Raw genomic sequence first — 20,032 nt, 5'->3', positions numbered from 1 at the left:
GTATTTACAGTAATGCACTTACATTGGAAGTCTATGTGGCAAAGCACTGCGACGGAATAAACTTTCAAATTTGTAAAACACTTTGTTTTAAAAGTATAGTCACAAGACTTATATTATTCATGTTGACATAATTTACCGACCTTGTCTGTGTAAAGTCGTGTATATATTTGACTTCATATTTCATGTCAAGTGCTTTAACCACAATACAGGCTTCAAATTTCTAGTTTTTACCCATCTGGAATGCTGGACCCCATAGACCTCCATTGTAATTGCATTAATGTATTGCAAGTTGCAAGTATTTTCGGTGGCAATTGACATTATGCCACAAATGTTTTCAGTAAGAGTAAATCAAAAGGTACCTATCTATTCTACAATCATTTGCTAATTATTCCAGAATAAACGGAGTATTGTTGTTTTCCCCTGCAGTAAATTGCTTGTTGCATGTGTCGTGAGGAATGTTAATAAGCTGCTGCAGATGTAATCTGTACAATGTGTTATGTAGTGTGTTTAGACGTCGTCTAATCCACATGTGGCGGTAATGAACAAGTCTGCTAACACTGGGACTTTAAAGCTTCTAATTGTGTTACAAAGCTGTTTGCCGGTGCTGCCTGAATATTAGGCGCATTAATCAGGGAGTGTTTGTTTCCCGCCGCAGAGTCGTATCAGGAGGATGTGGAACGACACTGTGAGGAAACAGTCAGAGTCTTCCTTCATCTCCGGAGACATCAATAGCACTTCCACACTAAACCAAGGTGACGGCTCTAACCTACAGAAACACTCAGCTATATGTGTGTGCTAACGCATTGTCAGATGAGACACTGAAAATTTTGAGTTTGTTTTAATACATCTCAGCTCGAATCTACTGTATTTATAATCGTGAGTATGTCGCACAATTACTTCCTCATACCTTCAAGAGGCCATTTCAATGAGGCAGATGCTCACCGCAGTGTAAATACTAACATTCACTGCTTGTATTTACACTGTGGTGTGACCAGTAATGGACACTAATTGCACCCCACATTTATCAGTGTTAGCTAGCTAGCTTTCTAGTTGACTCTTTCCAATCTACTCAAATTGATTTGTTCCAAAAACATTTCAAGACCCCCTACAGTGAGCTCCAATGTTGTTTGGCAATGATATATGCGTGGTATACTGAATATTTTTGAAGATCTTTTGAATTGTTGAATTCCCTGTGAAGAACTATACTACCCACAATCTTCAAGAGCTATCCACCAATAAGAGATGTCGCTGTTATCATGGCATCGAAAATCGCAGCAGAAAAGCTCAGCATAGACCGCTTATCCCATGAAGCTTTGGGAATGATGTAATCGAGTCGTATACACTCTCAAAAAAATTTAAATATTTGAATATTTAGCTAAATGTGGTATTTTTATACTTGCCTTTTTCTGTTTTAACGTCATGCAATTTCATGTCCCAGGTGTTAATTATTTATTAAATGAACAGATTTCAAATTTTTCTTTTAGCTGTATGACGGTCACATTAAAATATGTATTTTTACCAGGTATTTATTTTTAGTACTTTTTAAATATTTTTTTTAACCTAGTCCCAGACCTATACTTTCAATATTGAACTATGAAAAAATCCATTAGAAGAATACAAATTATTACATTTTTAAAACTGTAAAAATGAAGAAAAAAAAATATTTTTATTGTGTGACCATTATTAATAAAAATTTTTGGGCTGTCAATCATTAATTACATTGTATACCGATCAACTAATCCAATTAATCGCAAATTATCGCTTTTACAAATATATGATAAATTTCGCTTCAAGCCAGGCACAGCGGTTACTCTCAAACAGTTCCTGAGGCTCCTGGGGCATATTGCATCCTCGGCCGCGGTCGCACCGCTCGGGTTGATGCATATGAGACTGCTCCAGCACTGGCTTCAGACTCGAGCCCTGAGATGGGCATGGCCCCGGGCACATACCACATGTTTATCACCCCTTCCTGCCGTCAGACTTTCAACCCTTGGACAGACCTCTGAGTCCCCCTACAGCAGGTGTCCAGATGTGTCGTGGTCACCACAGACGCCTCTCAACTGGGTTGGGGCGCCGTGTGATATGGGCATGCAGAACGAGAAACATAGAGCGAGAAAAGGCGCGGCTGGCCGGCTGGCTCCCATGCAAGTCATGTCGCCCGTTTCCATACGGGTACGGGGAACCTAAGAGCGGTACATGACACCTTTTATTGGGGGCGTTGGGGAGGGTTACGTGCAGCCGACCCAGCTGCTTCTAGCACGCAACAGCCTGCTTGCAATGGCTTGGCAGCCACGTAACACGGGGTAGTGCATGCCGTTTTTAAGTGGGACCCCTTGTGTCACTACAATCAACACAACGTCGAGTGAGTGACAGAAGGGGAACGTCATGGTTACTGTTGTAACCTCCGCTCCCCGATGGAAGGAACGAGCCGTTGTGTTCCCCTTGCCACGTCACTATCCCTACCACTGTAATGCGTCGTAACCGTATTCTCGGCTCCTCAGTGAAAACCTGTCTGGCATTCGCTCGCCCGCTCCCTTTATAGCCGTATATACTGTTGTTTAGTGTGATTTGTTCTCTGTATAAGCTGTGTTTTGCCGATACAGCTTGATGTTCGCTTACTGCCCCCTAGAGAATACAGGTAGTACTTTGTGCTTCAATTGCTCCGATTGTAGGAATATTCCTTATTACGGTCCGGGGACATGATTAATTGCATAGATTTTTTTAACACGTTATTTTTGTATATAATTAATTGCAATTTTTATGTTAAATCGACAGCCCTACAATTTTTCAAATGTTAAGACTGTCCCACAGTTGTGTCATTTCCACTACACCAAAAAATAAGTTAGCGTACTTGTTAACCAAGTTATGTTTGACAGGTTATGTTTACATAAAGCAAAAATAATTCAAGGTTAATAACACTTGTGAGCAAAATAAATATTGGGCGTCATTTCAAGTCATGCTGTAATTTAGGATACATAAAATGTTAGCTATGAATTTAGCTTTAGCAACACAAAGGAGTCAGCCTTTTTATTTCTTTTAAAAAAAAAAATTCTATCTGTGTCATTTCCACCACAGAATTGTATTAAACACAAGACTGAATTTAAGATGTGCTGGAAATTTTCATGAAATCTCTTGTGACCATTGTTAGAAGACAAATTAAATAAACTATTTTGAAAAATGTTTTAACCAGAATTTAATTTCTAGAAACCCACAGTGCTAATAAAGTGTCCACAGTTAAAGAAAACCCCACTTATGACTTAAAGGTGCACTCAGCAATTTTTTCCTCATTAAAAAAGTTGAACTCCCAAAGACATGAGGAGGTCTGGGTAGCTCAACGAGTAAAGGCGCTGACTACCACCCCTGGAGTTGCGCGTTTGAATACAGGGCTTCCGAGTGACTCCAGCCAGGTCTCTTAAGCAACCAAATTGGCCCGGTTGCTATGGAGGGTAGAGTCACATGGGGTAACCTCCTTGTGGTCACTATAATGTGGTTTGCTCTCGGTGGGGCGTGTGGTGAGTTGTGCGTGGATGCTGCAGAGAATAGCATGAGCCTCCACACGCACTATATCTCTGCGGTAACGTGCTCAACAAGACACGTGATAAGATGCGCGGATTGATGATCTCAGACGCGGAGGCAACTGTGATTCATCCTCCGCCCACCCGGATTGAGGCGAGTCACTGCGCCACCATGAGGACTTAGAGCATTGGGAATTCCAAATTGGGGAGAAAAGGGGAGAAAAAAAGACATGAAATCATAAGTACTCATATTAAAATGAATGCTCCAGTCATATCAGAAACCTTATAAAAGCTGTTATTCTACATGGAGAGGGTCCACACATGGGGGCAGCCATGTTTGAATCACATGACCAGCTGAATACTCCTTGCTTAATCTCAGTAACCGTCCTGTTATTTGACACTTTCACTCATTGATTAAAGTCCTCATGGCTGACTGTGAATACTACATTTCTACAATGACATCTGAAACTGAAAACTATTTATTTTAAATGATGCTGCATCCACGCCACTAGGTGTCAGCCAAAGACAAATGTTACCTTTAAAAGGTGCACCTTTAAAATCAATAGTTTTATATTGTACCTTTGCTTGTCAATCACAATGTGTCATAAGATGAGTAGTAAGATTTAGAACTCATAATAAGATTTAAGTAAAATTGTCTTTTTTTTCTCATTTTCAAATACTGTTTTGATTTTTGTTTTTTTGGAGAGAGCTGGTTGATTTGGTTTGTAAAGTAGCTCACAACTCGTTATTGTAACACACAACAGAACAAAAGTGAGAAGTCTCTTCTATTCAAATCTTTGCTGGAAAAGTAAGAATTCACTGTTGTGCTTGTCACTCTGTTAAATTAGTGCCATTTCATCATATATCATATTATGGAAAACCAATTCTGCCTAGTACTAAACAGCACTATCATCGGTGCTAATCCTGGGAATATAGTTCCATAATTTGTTTCTGGGAAAAGAAATATCTTGTCCATATGCTTATGGCTAATTTATACACAATGATCCATATAAACTGCTCTGAGATGAGATTCTCAAACATATTTCTATGAAACCTTACATTATTAAACTGTTCAAATACAATATATCTGAATTCTTGAAATGGTTTAGATCATCGCAATCGCCAGTAGAGACAATACTAATTCTTTCTGTGTGAAGTCCTGCAGTCTGTTTCTTCGGTTGGAGAGGAGCCAGATTGGATTTAAAAAATGTTTTGATGAATTATTTAGACTGGGCAAGAGTGTTGCAGATGAGAGTATGATGCTCAACTCTTACTGACCTCGACAAGCCATGAGACACACTTGTGTGTGTTTGAGTAATACTAACCTCCAAAAATGCTCATCTATGACGCAGTAAAAGTTTGCACTGCTCTGATGTGTTCTTAAGTACGCTGGGAATTGGGAATGAGAGTTTAAGTAATAGTTTAAGAACAAGCGTTCTTTGAAGCGTTCGTTTCAAGTGTCTTGTATCCTGAAAATATTTAGCTGTATTTTGGCAGAAAATGGGTTCCATTAAGCAAGTATGTCAAAGCACGTTGTTATCAGAGACATTGTTATAAATGTTGGTGTCTGAAAGTCTAGAATATCAGTACGAGTGAGATACAGAGTTATTTTGTTAACTTCTGTCCAAATAGTGGTGGGCCGCTCTCTTCAGATATCTGAAATGTGTGATCAATCAACATTTTGTTATTCTAACGCTTAAAAGCACAGAATAACAAATTAAAATGTTGTATATGCAAGCACTGTATGAAGTATTGTCTTTCTGTAGTTTAGGGTTGGGAATCGAGTCCATTTTTAAACTGGAAGTGAACGCTACATTCTCAGGCCGATAAAAGCACTTTGCTAAAATTCCCGCTAAACCAAACAGCAAAAACGTTTAATCCGATTCACAAACAAATTACTAAAAGATTCGGTCTCAATATAAGTTACTGATTTGAATCAGTTTAACGTTGTTGCTTAGTAACAGATTACATGTAATGTGTTTTACATATCCAGATTACAAATATCAAGTACTTGTAATCAAATTACATTACATTTTAAAATGTGCATAATCAGATTACAGTTACTTTGGTTACATGTTACAATACACATTAGCATGAACTATCAATGAACAATATTTGTCCAGCTCTTTTTAATCTTGGTTAATGTTAATGATAATTTCAACATTTCTTAAAAATTGTATCATTAAAAGCCGTATACGTTAACAATGGTTATGCAACTAATGAACTAAGTTCAACTGCATTTTATAAAATAAGATTAACAAAGATTAATAAATTTATTAAAATAGATTATTTATTGTTAGTTCATGATACCTATTGCATGTGTTATGTTAAAGGAATATTCCACGATCGATACAAGTTAAGCTCAATCGACAGCATTAGTGACTTAATGTTGATTACCACAAACATTTATTTTGCCTGATAATGGACTCGGCCCCGCCCTCCGCCCTGTCACAATGGTTTACAGTGAGGGCCAATCTGTAAACACTGAAATTCTTACTGTTTCACAAGTATTTCCTCAAGACCTAACCATTATGCGCTTTAACCCTATGGACTTGCCCACGGGTCCAAAGGGGCGCAATACCGCAAGAAAGGTTTACGTTTAAAACGTTAACCGTTTTACCGTATACATACAGTAATTCAGGCATATGAGGTATCATTTGAAAGCTTAGAATCTTACAATTTTCAGAGATAACTATCACTTCTGCATTTTTGTTACAGGTACAATAACGATTACAATTTAGCCAAAAAAGGCCTAAAAAATTTGCATCCCAAATTAGCGCCCCCAAGAGGTAATGGGGTTGAAATATTTATATGAAAATAAAATTATTTCACATACTTGTGAAATAAATGGACAAGTCATACATCAAATGAAAGTTCTCACTCTCAGGAATATGACTGTATAGTTTATTTTATACTACAGTTCGAAAGAGTTTCAAAAGAATCACAAAGTAAAATATGACTTCTGTAAGAGATCAAATACAAACATCTCTTTTGTTCCCTGAGAACTTCTGCTGTAAGCCCCAAATAGCTAAAAACTTTACATCTGCTTTTACCTTAGGCCACTTTGGACTTGTCTGTGAGCTTGCTTGGCTGAATAATCCATTGTTATTTATTAGAAATCTGCAATCCATCAGGAAAAGCTGCCATCTAGTTGAATGAAATAAGACTTTTCAAAGTGAGATAGAATTACATAAACAATTCAATTTGTTTATTATAAGATTTTTAACACATACAATATTATTTAGGAATGATTGGAGTCTTTTTTGGTTATTTTGGGGGATTTATGACAAATTAGACCAATTTTTTGCAATGAATCCACAGTATATGAGGACACTGAGCTTTTAAGATTGAGTGTGAAAAATGGCGGGCAGCAGCCCTTAAACGCACTGGAGTTTAAGGGGTTAACTTGATTTTAGTGGGATAAAATCGCTTACTAACCATTTCTGAGTAAAGTTATTGTCAAGAAACCCTAAACCCTAAAATGACTGTCAAAATAAAGATTTGAACAACCCTACAGCTCAAATATTACATGAGTTTTAACAGAAGAATGAATGCAAGTGTGTTTATAAAATTATAAGCTTCACATTTACATAGTAAAACCCTTCACAAATTGCCCCATTCACTTCCATTGTAAGTGCCTCACTGTATCTTCGATTTGTGCTGTTTTTTTTAAAGAAAAGGGGGACGAGTCAAAATAGTTTTTTATGGTAATCAACATTATGCCACAAAAGCCGAGTTTAACTTGTATTGAACCCGGAATATTCTTTTAACAATTAAAAAAAAAAAGAAGTAATAAAAGTTTTACTTTTACTTTATATGGATTAAATGATTACATATGGATTACATTACAGAGCTAACTACTGTAAGAACTGTTACTGTATAATATGTACTTAAGGTTTGTGAGACTTAAATAAGTGTAACTGCTGACTAGCTGCTCATATGACAATGTGTAGTTACACATTTACAGATTTCTGATGTACATAAAAATATATGTATGAACTGAGACCAGAAATCAAGTCTTGGGTTTATTGTTTTTTCATTATTTTTGTTTCCTTCCTTAAATTCCCTCCCAATGTTTTATGTACTGTATGGTTGATCAACCGAATCCTACTTGATATCTAAAATGATCTGGTCAAAAGCTCATGAAATACTAAAAAGATGACCTTTTAGAGAAAGAGGGGTTGGCAGGTGAGTGTCCTGAATATGACCTTTCCTGCACTGTTTTCTTTTGTTATAGTCTCCTATCTCGTTCACGATCACCCCTCCGATCCCTTTCCTCTCTTTATTTATTCAACAGGAATGACCGGCAACTATCTCCTAACTAACCCTCTCCTTCGGCCTCACGACACTAACAACCCCTATAACAACCTTCTCGCCGAAACCATCGTCTGCAACACCCCTTCACCTCCGGCTTTCCACTCCCCAGGTGCTGCATGGCCTCCTATCTCTCTCTCTCTCTCTCTCTCTCTCTATCTCTCTCTCTGCCTGCTGTTTGGGAATGGGGGATGGGTTGGACAAATACAGGCTTTTTCACAGCACTTTTAACACAGGACTGTAATTTTGCTGAGAATCTGTCATGGAATCACGAACGGCCATGTGGTGTTTTCGCTGTCTTCTTTTCATCTTAGGTTTTCCACCTTTTCAAAAGATTTGTTTTCCTTTACACAAAGCTGCATGAATCTTTCGCTTTTTCCCTTCCATTTCTTTAAAGGCATTAGTTCACACCCTCGAATTCTCATTTATTATGACACGCTTTACGAATGACACATCAGGCGAAATAGGCTGTTATTTTGCTTTGTGTTGTTCACCAGACAGGATGTGATTGGCATTCTTTCAGTGTCAACTATGTATTTTACCCTTCAATCAAAATAAACAGCAAGAAACAGGTTTAACATAGAACGTCGCTTTCCCATCAGCCCCCAAGTCTGTATCGGCAGATGCTACCTAGGCGTTAAATCCCTAATGGTTTGACAAAATGAGGTGGTGAAAAATCAAATAAAAATGGTGGCTTATAGAGGAACCTGGCATTCGTGCTTGATGCCTCACGTTGGCGTAAATGGGAATTGGTCTTTGCATTTAGATTGTAAACAGGCATTTGAACAAAATGGGAAAGTTACATCCATCTGCCTGTGTTCCCATCATGCTGTTTGTCAGTGGTAGACAGTGAGCTAATCAACGTTTTGGCGGAAAGCACCGAGTGTAGACATTCAGTTCCTCGCGCAAGGTTACCGTGAGGCTACATGTGAGAACAGTTTAATTCCTGCTGCTGTCAGTTACTGCCACCTTCGAAAACAAAACGTCTCAGAAACAAATGGACTGTCTTTTCAAATGTTTTAAAATACATGCTCAAAAGCATTCAAGAAGATTCCAAAAGAAATGGGGGCAAAAACATCTGGACTTACAATCTACCTCTTGTTCTTATTGGTACTCCTTGAAGACAAGCACATCAAGATCCAGAAAAAAGATTTGTGAAAACATTTTTTATTACTACAATCATCCACAGTTTATAATAAGAGTAAAGTCCTAAAAAATAACACTTATGGAAGTATGGCAATCATGTAGTGACCAAAACAAAACCATATTCAAGCCTCTTCAAAGTCAATACCCTTACTTAATTGGATTAAAGGAGATTTTTATACAAAATTGAATATCTTTAATTTTAAGTCTGTTACATTGAACCAGTGTAATTTAGTTGGATTAGGTCAAATGAATGTACTATAGCATCTTTAACTCAACTTCATTAGGTTCATCAGACTTACTAATGGCAACTGCTTTTACACTGCCTGGCCAAATGAAAGTTGCATACTCTAATATTTCGTTGGACTGCCTTTAGATTTGATTACGTTTCAACAACCTTATGCAACCCAACAACATTTACTTCCGTGCAGAGATGCATTCATTTTTGGCTGAGAATTTTTGTATTGATGACGGGAGAGTCGAACCACTTTGTAAAGTCTTCTCCAGCACATCCCAAAGACTTTCAATAGGGTTAAGGTCAGGACTCTTTGGTGGCCAGTTAATGTGTGAAAATGATTCCTCATGCTCCCTGAACCTCTCTTTCACAATTTGAGCCTGATAAATCTTGGGATTGTCCTCCTGGAATATGCCCGTGCCGTTAGGGAAGAAAAAATACATTGATGGGATAACCTGGTCATTCAGTACATTCAGGTAGTCAGCTGACTCCATTTGTTGCTGAGCCTAGACCTGACCAACTGAAGCAACCCCAGATCAATTTGACCTTTTAATCTCATAATTTAGTTTTTATTTTATCACATAATTACAATTTTTCATCTCAAAATAATGACTGTACCTCATGGTTTTAACTTTTTATTTCAACATAGATTTATTATCTCATCATTTTGATTTACCAAATTTTTATGTGGAGGAAAGGGGCTTCCATGCATAAAAGATCACTCTTTAAAAAACATTAAACATGAACAAATCTCCTCCTATTATCATCTTGCTCAAAAATTCATAAAATAACACTTCATTTCAACACTTGTTTATCAATGCTACATTAACACCACAAATTGTATTCATGTAGTCCCAACTAAACTTCCATTTTACGCATTTCAATGGATAGAACGCCATAAAAAATCAAGTTTTAACAAAATGTTTTAGTCTAAAATTATGGTGTTTTATTATATTAAAACTTCTGTTAATGCTTTTCCCAATAAATATAATTCTAAAGCAGCTTTATAGAAAAAAATGGATTTTAATTAAAGTCAAATTTTGCTAATAAAGTTGCACATTGGCACAATTTATGTTTATAATAAAAGTGTATAAGCGTAAGCCTTTATATTGAAATGTCTTTAAAATAACTAAAAAAAGGATTCTGAAATGTGTCCAAACTTTTAATTGGTAACGTACCCTTATATCTAAATAACTTTTCACCATTAAATCAAAACCAGCATTTGATGTTTCTGGTCTCTGACTTACTAATGTAGATCATCTTTTGTTTTTAACCATGAATACACTCTCTATTCTAAAATAACCTGTTGTTCATTAAATTATTCATCATGTACTTCATCAAAATATTTTTGTCCACATTTGTACATTCAGTTGACATTGAGGCACTCGGAGATTAAAAGGAGTGCACATCTGGCCAGAATTTACCGGTCTAGGTTCAGCAGGTTAAATAGACTAGAATCGAATACGTTATTCACATAAACCCTTCTTTTAAAACAAGGTATTTTTTAAAGGCATACTTTAACAGTTTTGTGGTAGAGCATGCAAATTTACACCATACACTAAAATGAATGACATTTTCAGGGTCATCACTGCATTCGAATGACGTAGATCCTTGAAAATGCAAAATGCTGATGATTTCAGTGATGTTTACAGTATGTGCCATTCCATTAGAACAGCCATGCAGATAAAGAGTTATAACATCAAATATGAGAGGGTTTATTCAGTTTGTGACAGAGTAAGCAACTGTCGACTGAAGTGCGAACGCGGTGCATGGCGCTTATAAACTGGCGCGAACAGAATAAATGCTTTAGTATGCATCATGATTATGATATGCATTGCAATATATTTTTGCTGAAAAACTAAAATTCTGATTAGACGAGATATATTCTATCATATTTATTAGATTAAACAATTCGTTTAATTAGTTTGTAATAGTGTTTATAGTCACAAAACAACGTAGCAACTTGGAATATTAATATAGAATGTGAGATCAAAGGTGTGCGTTTATTTTACAATGGCTTTAAATGCAGCTCATTGACTCTTTTATATACTGTACCATCATACCACCCTGCCTTACATCAGGCTCTAATTGCATCTGAACAGCTTGCTCCGACAAGCAAAGAAACTATTTCACAGAGACCTTCTGCTCTTTACGTTCCATTTAGACAAATACCAGCAATAAAACAAACAACAGCTATGCTCAGTGTAAACATGCCTGCACTTTGAGTGCATGAAGTATTTCACAGTTATGAATTTGACCGTGAGACTGAAGAATCAAAGATCTGCTCTGGCCTTTCTCCCAGAATTTCTCCTTTCCAGCATGTCCAATAGTATTCCACCAGCATCTGTTTTTGCGGTTTTCCAGACAATACCTGCCTGGATTAAACGCACTACCCATGCATAAACAAATGCAAATAATCTTGGCCGAGTTTATGCTTAATGGTTGCTTGTTTCTTGGTCCCTTTCTGCTTTGGTTGAAGTCTTTGATGTCTGTTTTTGCTTTCTTTTTGCGCTCTACAAAAAGACTCCCCTTATCTCACAGCAGAACACAGAAATGATTTTCCATTCTCGTCCCGGGCAATCTTACGTTCATTCCAAAAGACCGAACTTAAAATTCATCCTATGCTATGCATGAAACTGGGCGACAGTCCATAACATTTACGATTTCCCACCTTTTTTCCACCACCTCTTTTTTTATTTGTTTTTCCATTTTCTGTCATCTTGATCATTCATGGGCTAATATAAGTGACTGTTGATATTGTTCTGTTTCGTACTGCTTTTTAATTACAACTTGAGATGTTTAACGATTCATATGAGCATAAACAGAAAGTAGTTGTTGAAGATTGCTTGGGTGCTGAGCCCTGTTACACCTGCCACATCCTGAATTCAGTCTTCTGATGGATTCGCTCATTAATGAAGTGAACTCACACATCAGTTAGAAAGGAAGTGCTAGTGACATTGATTAAGAAACGCTGTTCCTTGAATCTCCTTTGCTTTACGCCTTTAGCACTTTCTACCAATAGGGTACAAAATAAGGTCTGGAACTTTTATAAATGAGGTCAATTTTCTTTTCTTTTTCAGTACATGGTCAAAATAAAGGTGCTTAACCTTCAGGAAATGTTGATTGTCAAGTTCAGTTGGTCAAACTAAATATTACATGCATTGCTTTATTTTCTATTCTTTTGCAGCCTTGTTATCAAAATGTTGGGCATGTCTTAATACAATTTGAAACCCTGATTTGTGTGATTTTGTTCTGTTTTAGTAGTAAATATTAACTAAACACCAAAATTAAACAATTTAGAGTGGCTAGATAAAAAGGTTGCAAATTTTGCCAAATTTAAGCTTTCACTCAGCAGGGGCTGGCACATTTTGGTGTATATATAAGTTTGATAAGGTATAATTTCTGACATGGGGGAAACCAAATTGACCAAAGCAGTCAATTTGACTGGTAAAAGTGTTGTGTGTAAAATGTGGGTCATAGTTTTAATAAATTAAATGTAATTTTAAGATTCGATAAATTGATCATATTGTATGATTTTAATTGGACTGGAAACAGTCAAGAAAGTCAAGACCAGGTCAAAATGAATGGGTGATTTTGCATGCTATGTTTATTTTATGTGAGATATTAGTTTTTCTAACAAATCTAATAGTTCTCACAACAGATAGCATGGGATTGTGCCTCTAGTCTAATGCTTAAAAAACTAATGGAACATCAAATTGTATTCTATTTGTGGAAAGTGCTATTTACATCATTGACTCATACTTTGGACAATTGACGACATGTTTGAGCCAGCAGATAAGTGAAAATATTTAATCATCAATCGTTTAAGGGCATAAAACCCCTTTTCAGCCTGGCTTTGTTTGCAAAATGATTGCATATTTTTTTATTGATTTTTATACTTTTTTGTTTGTTTAAATTGTGAGTGAAATACATGTAGTGGATCTTGATGAACGGACTGAATTCAGGCCCCTGTAATTTGTAAGCTTTCTTTTTGGTGATTTCTCACTTTTCTGTCATTGCTGCAATTTTAAAAGCCGTTGTTTCACTCTTTTTCTTTTCACACATGGGCAGTTCTCAGGTCAGCTAGTCTGAGCAGACACACATGATGTGAGTGTTTGCACCCTCCCTGCTGTCTGTGCTCTGTGTGCCTGGCCATCTGTGTGCTCCATTCACATGCTTTATTTCTGTTGTGTTCTGTGCAAGTTTGCAGCACATTTTATGTTGTTGTTTTATTGCGTTTTTGCTTTTTTGCTGTTGCGTTTACCATTAATTTACAATAATAGCTTGTGTTTACCTCATTACGAATGGCAATCTGTGTGTTATTGCAAGAAGCTCTTTGGCTGCCTTTTAACATTTTATGTTCTCATTGGTATACTGTTAAGGACATAAATTTCAGAAGAAAAAAAAAATATTATTATTATTTCATCAATTTGTTTTCAATGACCAAAGTATTCTGACTCTTATTTATTCATTTATTTTTAGAATATTTTACAGAAGTTTGATAGATAAATGTATCGGCATAGGCCGAGTAATCAAATTATTTTTATTTAAACAATTTATTTTTAGTGACAAAAGCATCCTGACTCTAATATTTTGTTATATTATATAATGTTTTATTAGTTCTTAGTAGTGAAAGACTGATATATCGGCCAGGGCCTCTGTGGCAGGGCGAGGGCGGGACCGGGTGCGTAGGATCACGACCCGGCCCCGCCCTCCGCCCTGCCACAGCCTCCTTTCCCAAAAGCATCGTAAGCCTAAGTAGATCGTAGAATCTATCTTAGTTTTGCGGCCTGTTTCCCAAAAGCATCTTAACTTAAGTAGTACTTGAAAATGCTCGGAGATTAACGAGTGCTCTGGAGTAATCGTACAGCGCTAAGAGCATCGTCAGGACACAGACTTATGCAGCCACCTGCAGGACATTTGTGGAATTACACTTCATTCAATTTAAATACTAACAGCTACTCTATATATTCATTTAATATCAGTAAACATACGTTTTATTTTATTATTATTTTTAACCGACAAGGCTAATAATAATAACTAAATGTATAAAATGGTTAGTCAGTATTGGATGAACAGATACATTTATAAGTAAACAAAGTTATTTGTGGGCTAGTTGGTAACAGTAAGTTGTGGCATGATTGTTGAGGAAAACTGTAAAAATTACAATCAGAGAGAGAAGAAAAAAGACAATCCTCGTCTTCTCTAACTCTCTGACACCTAAGGGCGCTCTCACCCACACCATGCATTGTGTAGTACCGCACATGTTGTGTAGCATTGCTGTTACCTTTACCACATTTGGGAGTAAAGAGCAGATCTCCCTTTGATTGGTGAATGTCCCTAAAGTACAGCTTCCATGCATCTCTTTATTTTGCTCTCCACAATAACACGGTGAAACTCGTTGTATTCAATTAATGCTTGTTGTCATTAGCAGGACCATACTCAGGGCCTCCGCTATCTTCACTGATCCTGGAAGCTTTAAGCTTGACCCACATAAAACATTTTGAAAAGTAAATATTAAAATGCACATCGGATGAATGAAACAGTGATTGTGTAAAATAAATATATTGTTCTGCATAAACGATTGCAAAACAAATGCAGTTATGTGGTAAATTTAGTTGTACATTTAAGAAAAGATTTTTCAGGATTTCCAGCAAGCTAAATTACAAAAGTTTTTAAAGTTATAATATAATTGAATATAATCAAATATAATGAAGTCGCAATGACAAGCACATTTCAGCACTTCACGATTATAGACAGTGTCTCTCTTAAGTAGCACTTAAAGCGCGTCCTTGCACGTCCTCGAATGTTAAGTGTAGTTTTGTGAAACGCACTTAAAAAATAACTAATGTTTGTCAAATCGCTCGTAGAAAATGCTCTTAATCACTAAGAACAATTGTTATTGGGAAACGCAACCCAATTAATCAAATTATATTTGGCCATTTTGGCAAAAGGACAGAATAATTTTTTTATTTGAACAATTTACTTTTAGTGACAAAAGTGAAAAGTGAAAAAATATATATAATATACTAAAATATATTAACAGTCATTTAACAGTCGGGATGACTGTTAATATATTTTAGTATATTATATATATTTTTTATTAAGTAATGATGGACCGATATATCGGCCAGTCCAATTAATCCAGTGGAATTTGGCCATTTTGGCAAAATGACAGAATATTATTTTTTTTTTTAACAATTTCTTTTTAGTGCCAAAAACATCCTGACTCTTATATTGCAGTATACAATATATAGTTTTATTATTAATTCTTTGTAATGATAGACCGATATATCGGCCAGGCCTGTTAATCAGGTTAAATTTGGCCATTTTGACAAAATTATGAAATAATTTTTTTATTTGAACAATTTATTTTTAGTGATGACAATTTCAGCTTACAATATAATATTCTATTAGTTCTTAGTAGTGATATACTGATATATCTGCCAGGCCGATTAATCAGATGATATTTAGCCACTTTGAAATGATCTACATCGGCTAATAACCGCACTCAAATCTCAAATCTAATTATAAACTTGTTAATGGGTAGTGCATATTTTTTTGTTTTCAAATATATTTTTGAGAACTTTAAGTAAAAAGTTAGTAAAAGGGTAGGTACATGGACAATTGTGTAAATGTAAAATTGCCATTGATAAACATTTATCGAACAATCACTATTTTTTGTTAGCAATTAGCACGTAATGAGCTTAACAAGAAATTTTGTCCTTAATAGTAACAAATACCCAATATTTATTGTCCGTCGTATTATTTGGGCTCTTCTATGTTTATTTTTATCAGTTTTGTGGTATACTGAACGTTTAATTTGTCGTTTCAGGCCAGCACTCGCTGACTAACAGCCGTGATGTCAGCACCATGGACACACTCCCTCTCAATGGCAACTTCAACAACAGTTACTCACTGCGTGAGGACGATTACGAAGATCCTGCATTGCATTGCCCAGCTGAGTGCACCAAAGGCCTGGACGACGCTGCTTTTGAAAAGATGATCATCTCTGAGCTGGTCCACAACAACCTGAGGCCTCGCGGGCCGCCGCGGACCCAAAGCAGTGCAAAATGCGAGCAGGGCTCCAATCACAACCTTGAAAGAGACCCAGCGCCGCAGCAGATCCGTGTTAGCATCGGCGGGGGTGTAGGGAACAGCAGCTGGAGCGAAGACGACGCCATAGTTGCTGATGCCGACACCTCCGCCTTACCACCATCCTCTAGCCACCCGACGCTGGAACTTCTTCTCCTTCACCCGAACCACCGGGAAGCCCTTGAGGCCCCGCTTTTGCCCCAACGGACTCATTCGCTCCTTTATTGTGCTGAAAGGGCTTCTCGGCGGACGGCTAGGCCACAGGACGAGAGCAGAGAGGTGGAAGAAGAGGAAGAATGGGCAGGAGAGGAAGAAAACACCCCCTCACCAAATAACAGGGACTCGTTGTACACGAGCATGCCCAATCTCAGAGACTCTTCCCCTTTGCCCTCAGAATTGCCTGACCCTACCAGCGGCGAGGACGACGGGTCCCCTTGCCCATCCAACCACAGCGAGCCTGAGGAACTCTGCCACAAGAGCTTGCCTGACCTGGGCGACGGGACCCAACAGCTTTCCTACTATCAGATTAGCCGACGGGGCACCAGCGAGGGCTGTATTGGCCTCGGGCTCCCTGACGGCTGCCTCCCACCCGAAGGCGAGATGCAGCTAATCACCAGCCTTTGAGCCGCAAATGTTCCCTTTCATCCGTTTTCTTCGGTTGCTTCTCCCCTCTCTTCATTCAGCCACAGACTAGGGGATGAGAGGAACTTGTCAACGGCACAATGACTTTTTTTAGGACACGATTGACAGTCTGTTGAAACTATTTTGTTGTGCGAGTGCTGATAGAAGTGTCTGTTTTAAGACTGGCATCATCCACATCTGCCAAAAGCTTTGTACAATATACTGTAAAAAAACAAAAAAAACTAAACCTAATGCCAATGTCTGATTTTTGTAGAACTTTGAAAACTCTCCAGACCAGTTCACAGGTGAATCTTCCAGTCTTGGAAACACAGGGGTTCTCTAATACGGAACGAAGAGTTGATCTAAAACATATGAGAAAGACAAGGGGGGGGAAAAAAAGAGAAAATCGAAAAGAAAGAACCACTATTCCAGACTCAGGCCTTATATTTACTCTATTGCACATACAGTATAACTGTTGTACGAATGACAGCCGAAGAACATATATTTTGCAGTACCATGAGTGTAAAGCAGAAAAAAAATGTCAATCAAAAGAAACGATGACCATATTAGAAACATTTCAGACAAATTATAGGAAAGTTGTTACACATTTTTTGTTGAAATGCGTGAGATTTTTCATACAATTCATATTTCGCAAAAACATTTATGAAGGAAGCCAGTTCGACCCATAATCACATCTCCACTTGTGAACAGTGCGTTCAGTTATGGGTTTTACCATTCAAATTGTGTTTGCCAATGTATATGTACAAAAAGAAGCTTCCTTATTTTTTCAACTGAACAAAAGCTGTATCTTGCACAAATTTGGAGTGAATTGGATGTAATTTATTTTACTTAAAAAAAAATGCTTGACAGTATTTGTCAGGGATCAAAAATATTCACAAGTGTCAACATATCTCAGTATTGGACACTAAATAATTTATTAGATGAAGTATAAAATATGGAATAAAAGGGTTGGATCGGACGTGTGAGTGACGTAACACTGTTGATATTCATTTCAATCTTTTCTAAGAGCCCATTGTCATATGCTGATGTAAATTCAACTCTTGTTTGATATCAAATAAATGTGATGAATTTTTCTTGTTTACAAATATATCACTCTCAATCAGTGAGTGCTGCAAAAAAATTTGTTTGAATGGAAGTTTGAACGATTCAAAATTAACATTGAAATATTTGGAGTTTACCTTCTTGTTAATGAATGTATCTGGAACATTTTGAAGCCAATATGGAATTGCGTTCACAACCCATTTTACTAGTAATTCAAAATATTACTGAATGAAACAAGATGTTCAAAGATGGACAAATGCATCTTGATGTAATCCAATACTACAGTTAGACCCGGAACATATATAAATATATATAAAAAAAATCTTTATAAATATATATATATATATATATTATGTTTAGTTAAATAACTCACCTTGAAGTGTACACTGAATTAAACAATGTAATCTATGCCATTTTCATTCAGTTAGTGTATTAACGAGTGTCTTTTAAAGAAACCCACATCCTGCTCTTAAATAGAAAGAACAGATGGTGTCTGTAGGTGTGTGTCAGAGCGTTTGCCATATAAAAGATATTGACTTCCAGAATTATCTACCACACATTTCTGCTTCAGTTCAAACCACCATTATAGCAGAAAAGCTTGACAAAGTTGTGTACTTCATGTTATGAACTCATTAGCTAAACAAAGGTTTAAAGATTGATTCAGAAGAAGACTGGGGCAATACTACAACTGTTTTTGTTTAGTCTCTCCAGAAAGTATGAATAATATTAAGTCAATTATTATAGCCGGTGGTTATTAGGAGACTGTTTGTAAAGGAGAAACAATGTAATTAAAAACATTTGCTTTTCCAAGAAAGTGAATTTCTACCATTTACAGGTCTAAACTGAATAAGTGTTGGGAAAATTGGTATGCACTCTATTGCTGAAGAGATATATGATCTTGTATGCACTCTCGCAGACAACAGAAATGTTTGTTAATAGTTTATCCTTTTTGTTTTTGACTTTTTTTAACTCTCCATATTGTGTTCCACTGTTTACAACTGACAAATCAGGCCTTACATGATATAGAGTCATAAGCACCATAGACATCAGGGGACTATCATAGTAAAATCTTAATGGAATTATTTGGCAGCAAATATGGGTTTATCAATACGAGCCCTAATCCCAAATATGTGGTTACAGCTTAACACCCTAAAGTGCATCATTACCTTAAAGGGATAGTTCACCCAAAAAATGAAAATTCTTTCATCATTTACTCACCCTCATGCCATCCCAGATGTGTATGACTTAATTCTGCTGAACACAAATGAAAATTACTAGGTAAATATCTCAGCTCTGTAGGTCCATAAAATGCTATTGCATGGTGACCAAAATTTGGAAGTTCCAAAAATCACATAAAGGCAGCATAAAAGTAATCCATTCAACTCCAGTGGTTTAATGTGTCTTCTGAAGCGATGCAATCACTTTGGGTGAGAAACTGGTCAGTATTTAAATCCTTTTTTGTACTATAAATCTCCACTTTCACTTTTAGAATGTGAAAGTGAAAGTGTAGATTTAGAGTTAAAAAAGGACTTAAATACTGATCTGTTTCATAATCACACTTATTTTATTGCTTCTAAACATATACAGCTCAGGAGAAAATTAAGAGACCACTGCAAAATTACCAGTTTCTCTGGATTTACTATTTATAGGTGTGTGTTTGAGTAAAATGAAAGTTTTATTTTATTCTATAAAGTACTGACAACATTTCTCCCAAATTCCATGTAAAAATAATGTAATTTTGAGCATTTATTTGCAGAAAATTAAAACTGGTCAAAATAACAAATAAGATAGTGTTTTCAGACCTTGAATAATGCAAAGAAAACAAGTTAATATTCATTTATAAATAACACAATACTAATGTTTTAACTTAGGAAGAGTTCAGAAATCTAAATTTGGTGGAATAACACTGATTTTCAATCACAGTTTTCATGCGTCTTGTCGTGTTCTCAACCAGTCTTTCCCATTGCTGTTGGGTCACTTAATACCACTCCTGTTGCAAAAATTCAAGCATCTCGGCTTTGCTTGATGGCTTGTGGTCACCCATCTT

The 20,032-nt window shown here is 36.6% G+C and overlaps 1 protein-coding gene across 3 annotated transcripts in view; it reads left to right on the top strand.

Annotated features, from left to right (window-relative positions):
- Positions 1–18,756, top strand: part of LOC127648960 (adhesion G protein-coupled receptor L2-like) — a 135,743-nt gene extending 116,987 nt beyond the window's left edge. Inside the window, exons 19-22 of one of the 3 annotated variants that reach the window (XM_052133822.1) lie at positions 656–752; positions 7,813–7,941; positions 13,279–13,314; positions 16,043–16,191. In XM_052133822.1, coding sequence (XP_051989782.1) covers positions 656–752; positions 7,813–7,941; positions 13,279–13,313 — 261 coding nt within the window. In that variant the 3' untranslated portion in view covers position 13,314; positions 16,043–16,191. Of the gene's footprint in view, positions 1–655; positions 753–7,812; positions 7,942–13,278; positions 13,315–16,042 lie in introns of all 3 variants that reach the window. The other 2 variants (XM_052133823.1, XM_052133821.1) reach the window with 2 other exon arrangements.
- The last annotated feature ends 1,276 nt before the right edge of the window (positions 18,757–20,032 follow it).

The sequence above is a fragment of the Xyrauchen texanus genome, chromosome 9 (genome assembly GCF_025860055.1).
Source record: "Xyrauchen texanus isolate HMW12.3.18 chromosome 9, RBS_HiC_50CHRs, whole genome shotgun sequence".
Taxonomy (NCBI): Eukaryota; Metazoa; Chordata; class Actinopteri; order Cypriniformes; family Catostomidae; genus Xyrauchen; species Xyrauchen texanus.
The sequence above is the reverse complement of the archived record's forward strand: the minus strand, read 5'-3'. Positions and strand labels throughout refer to the sequence as shown.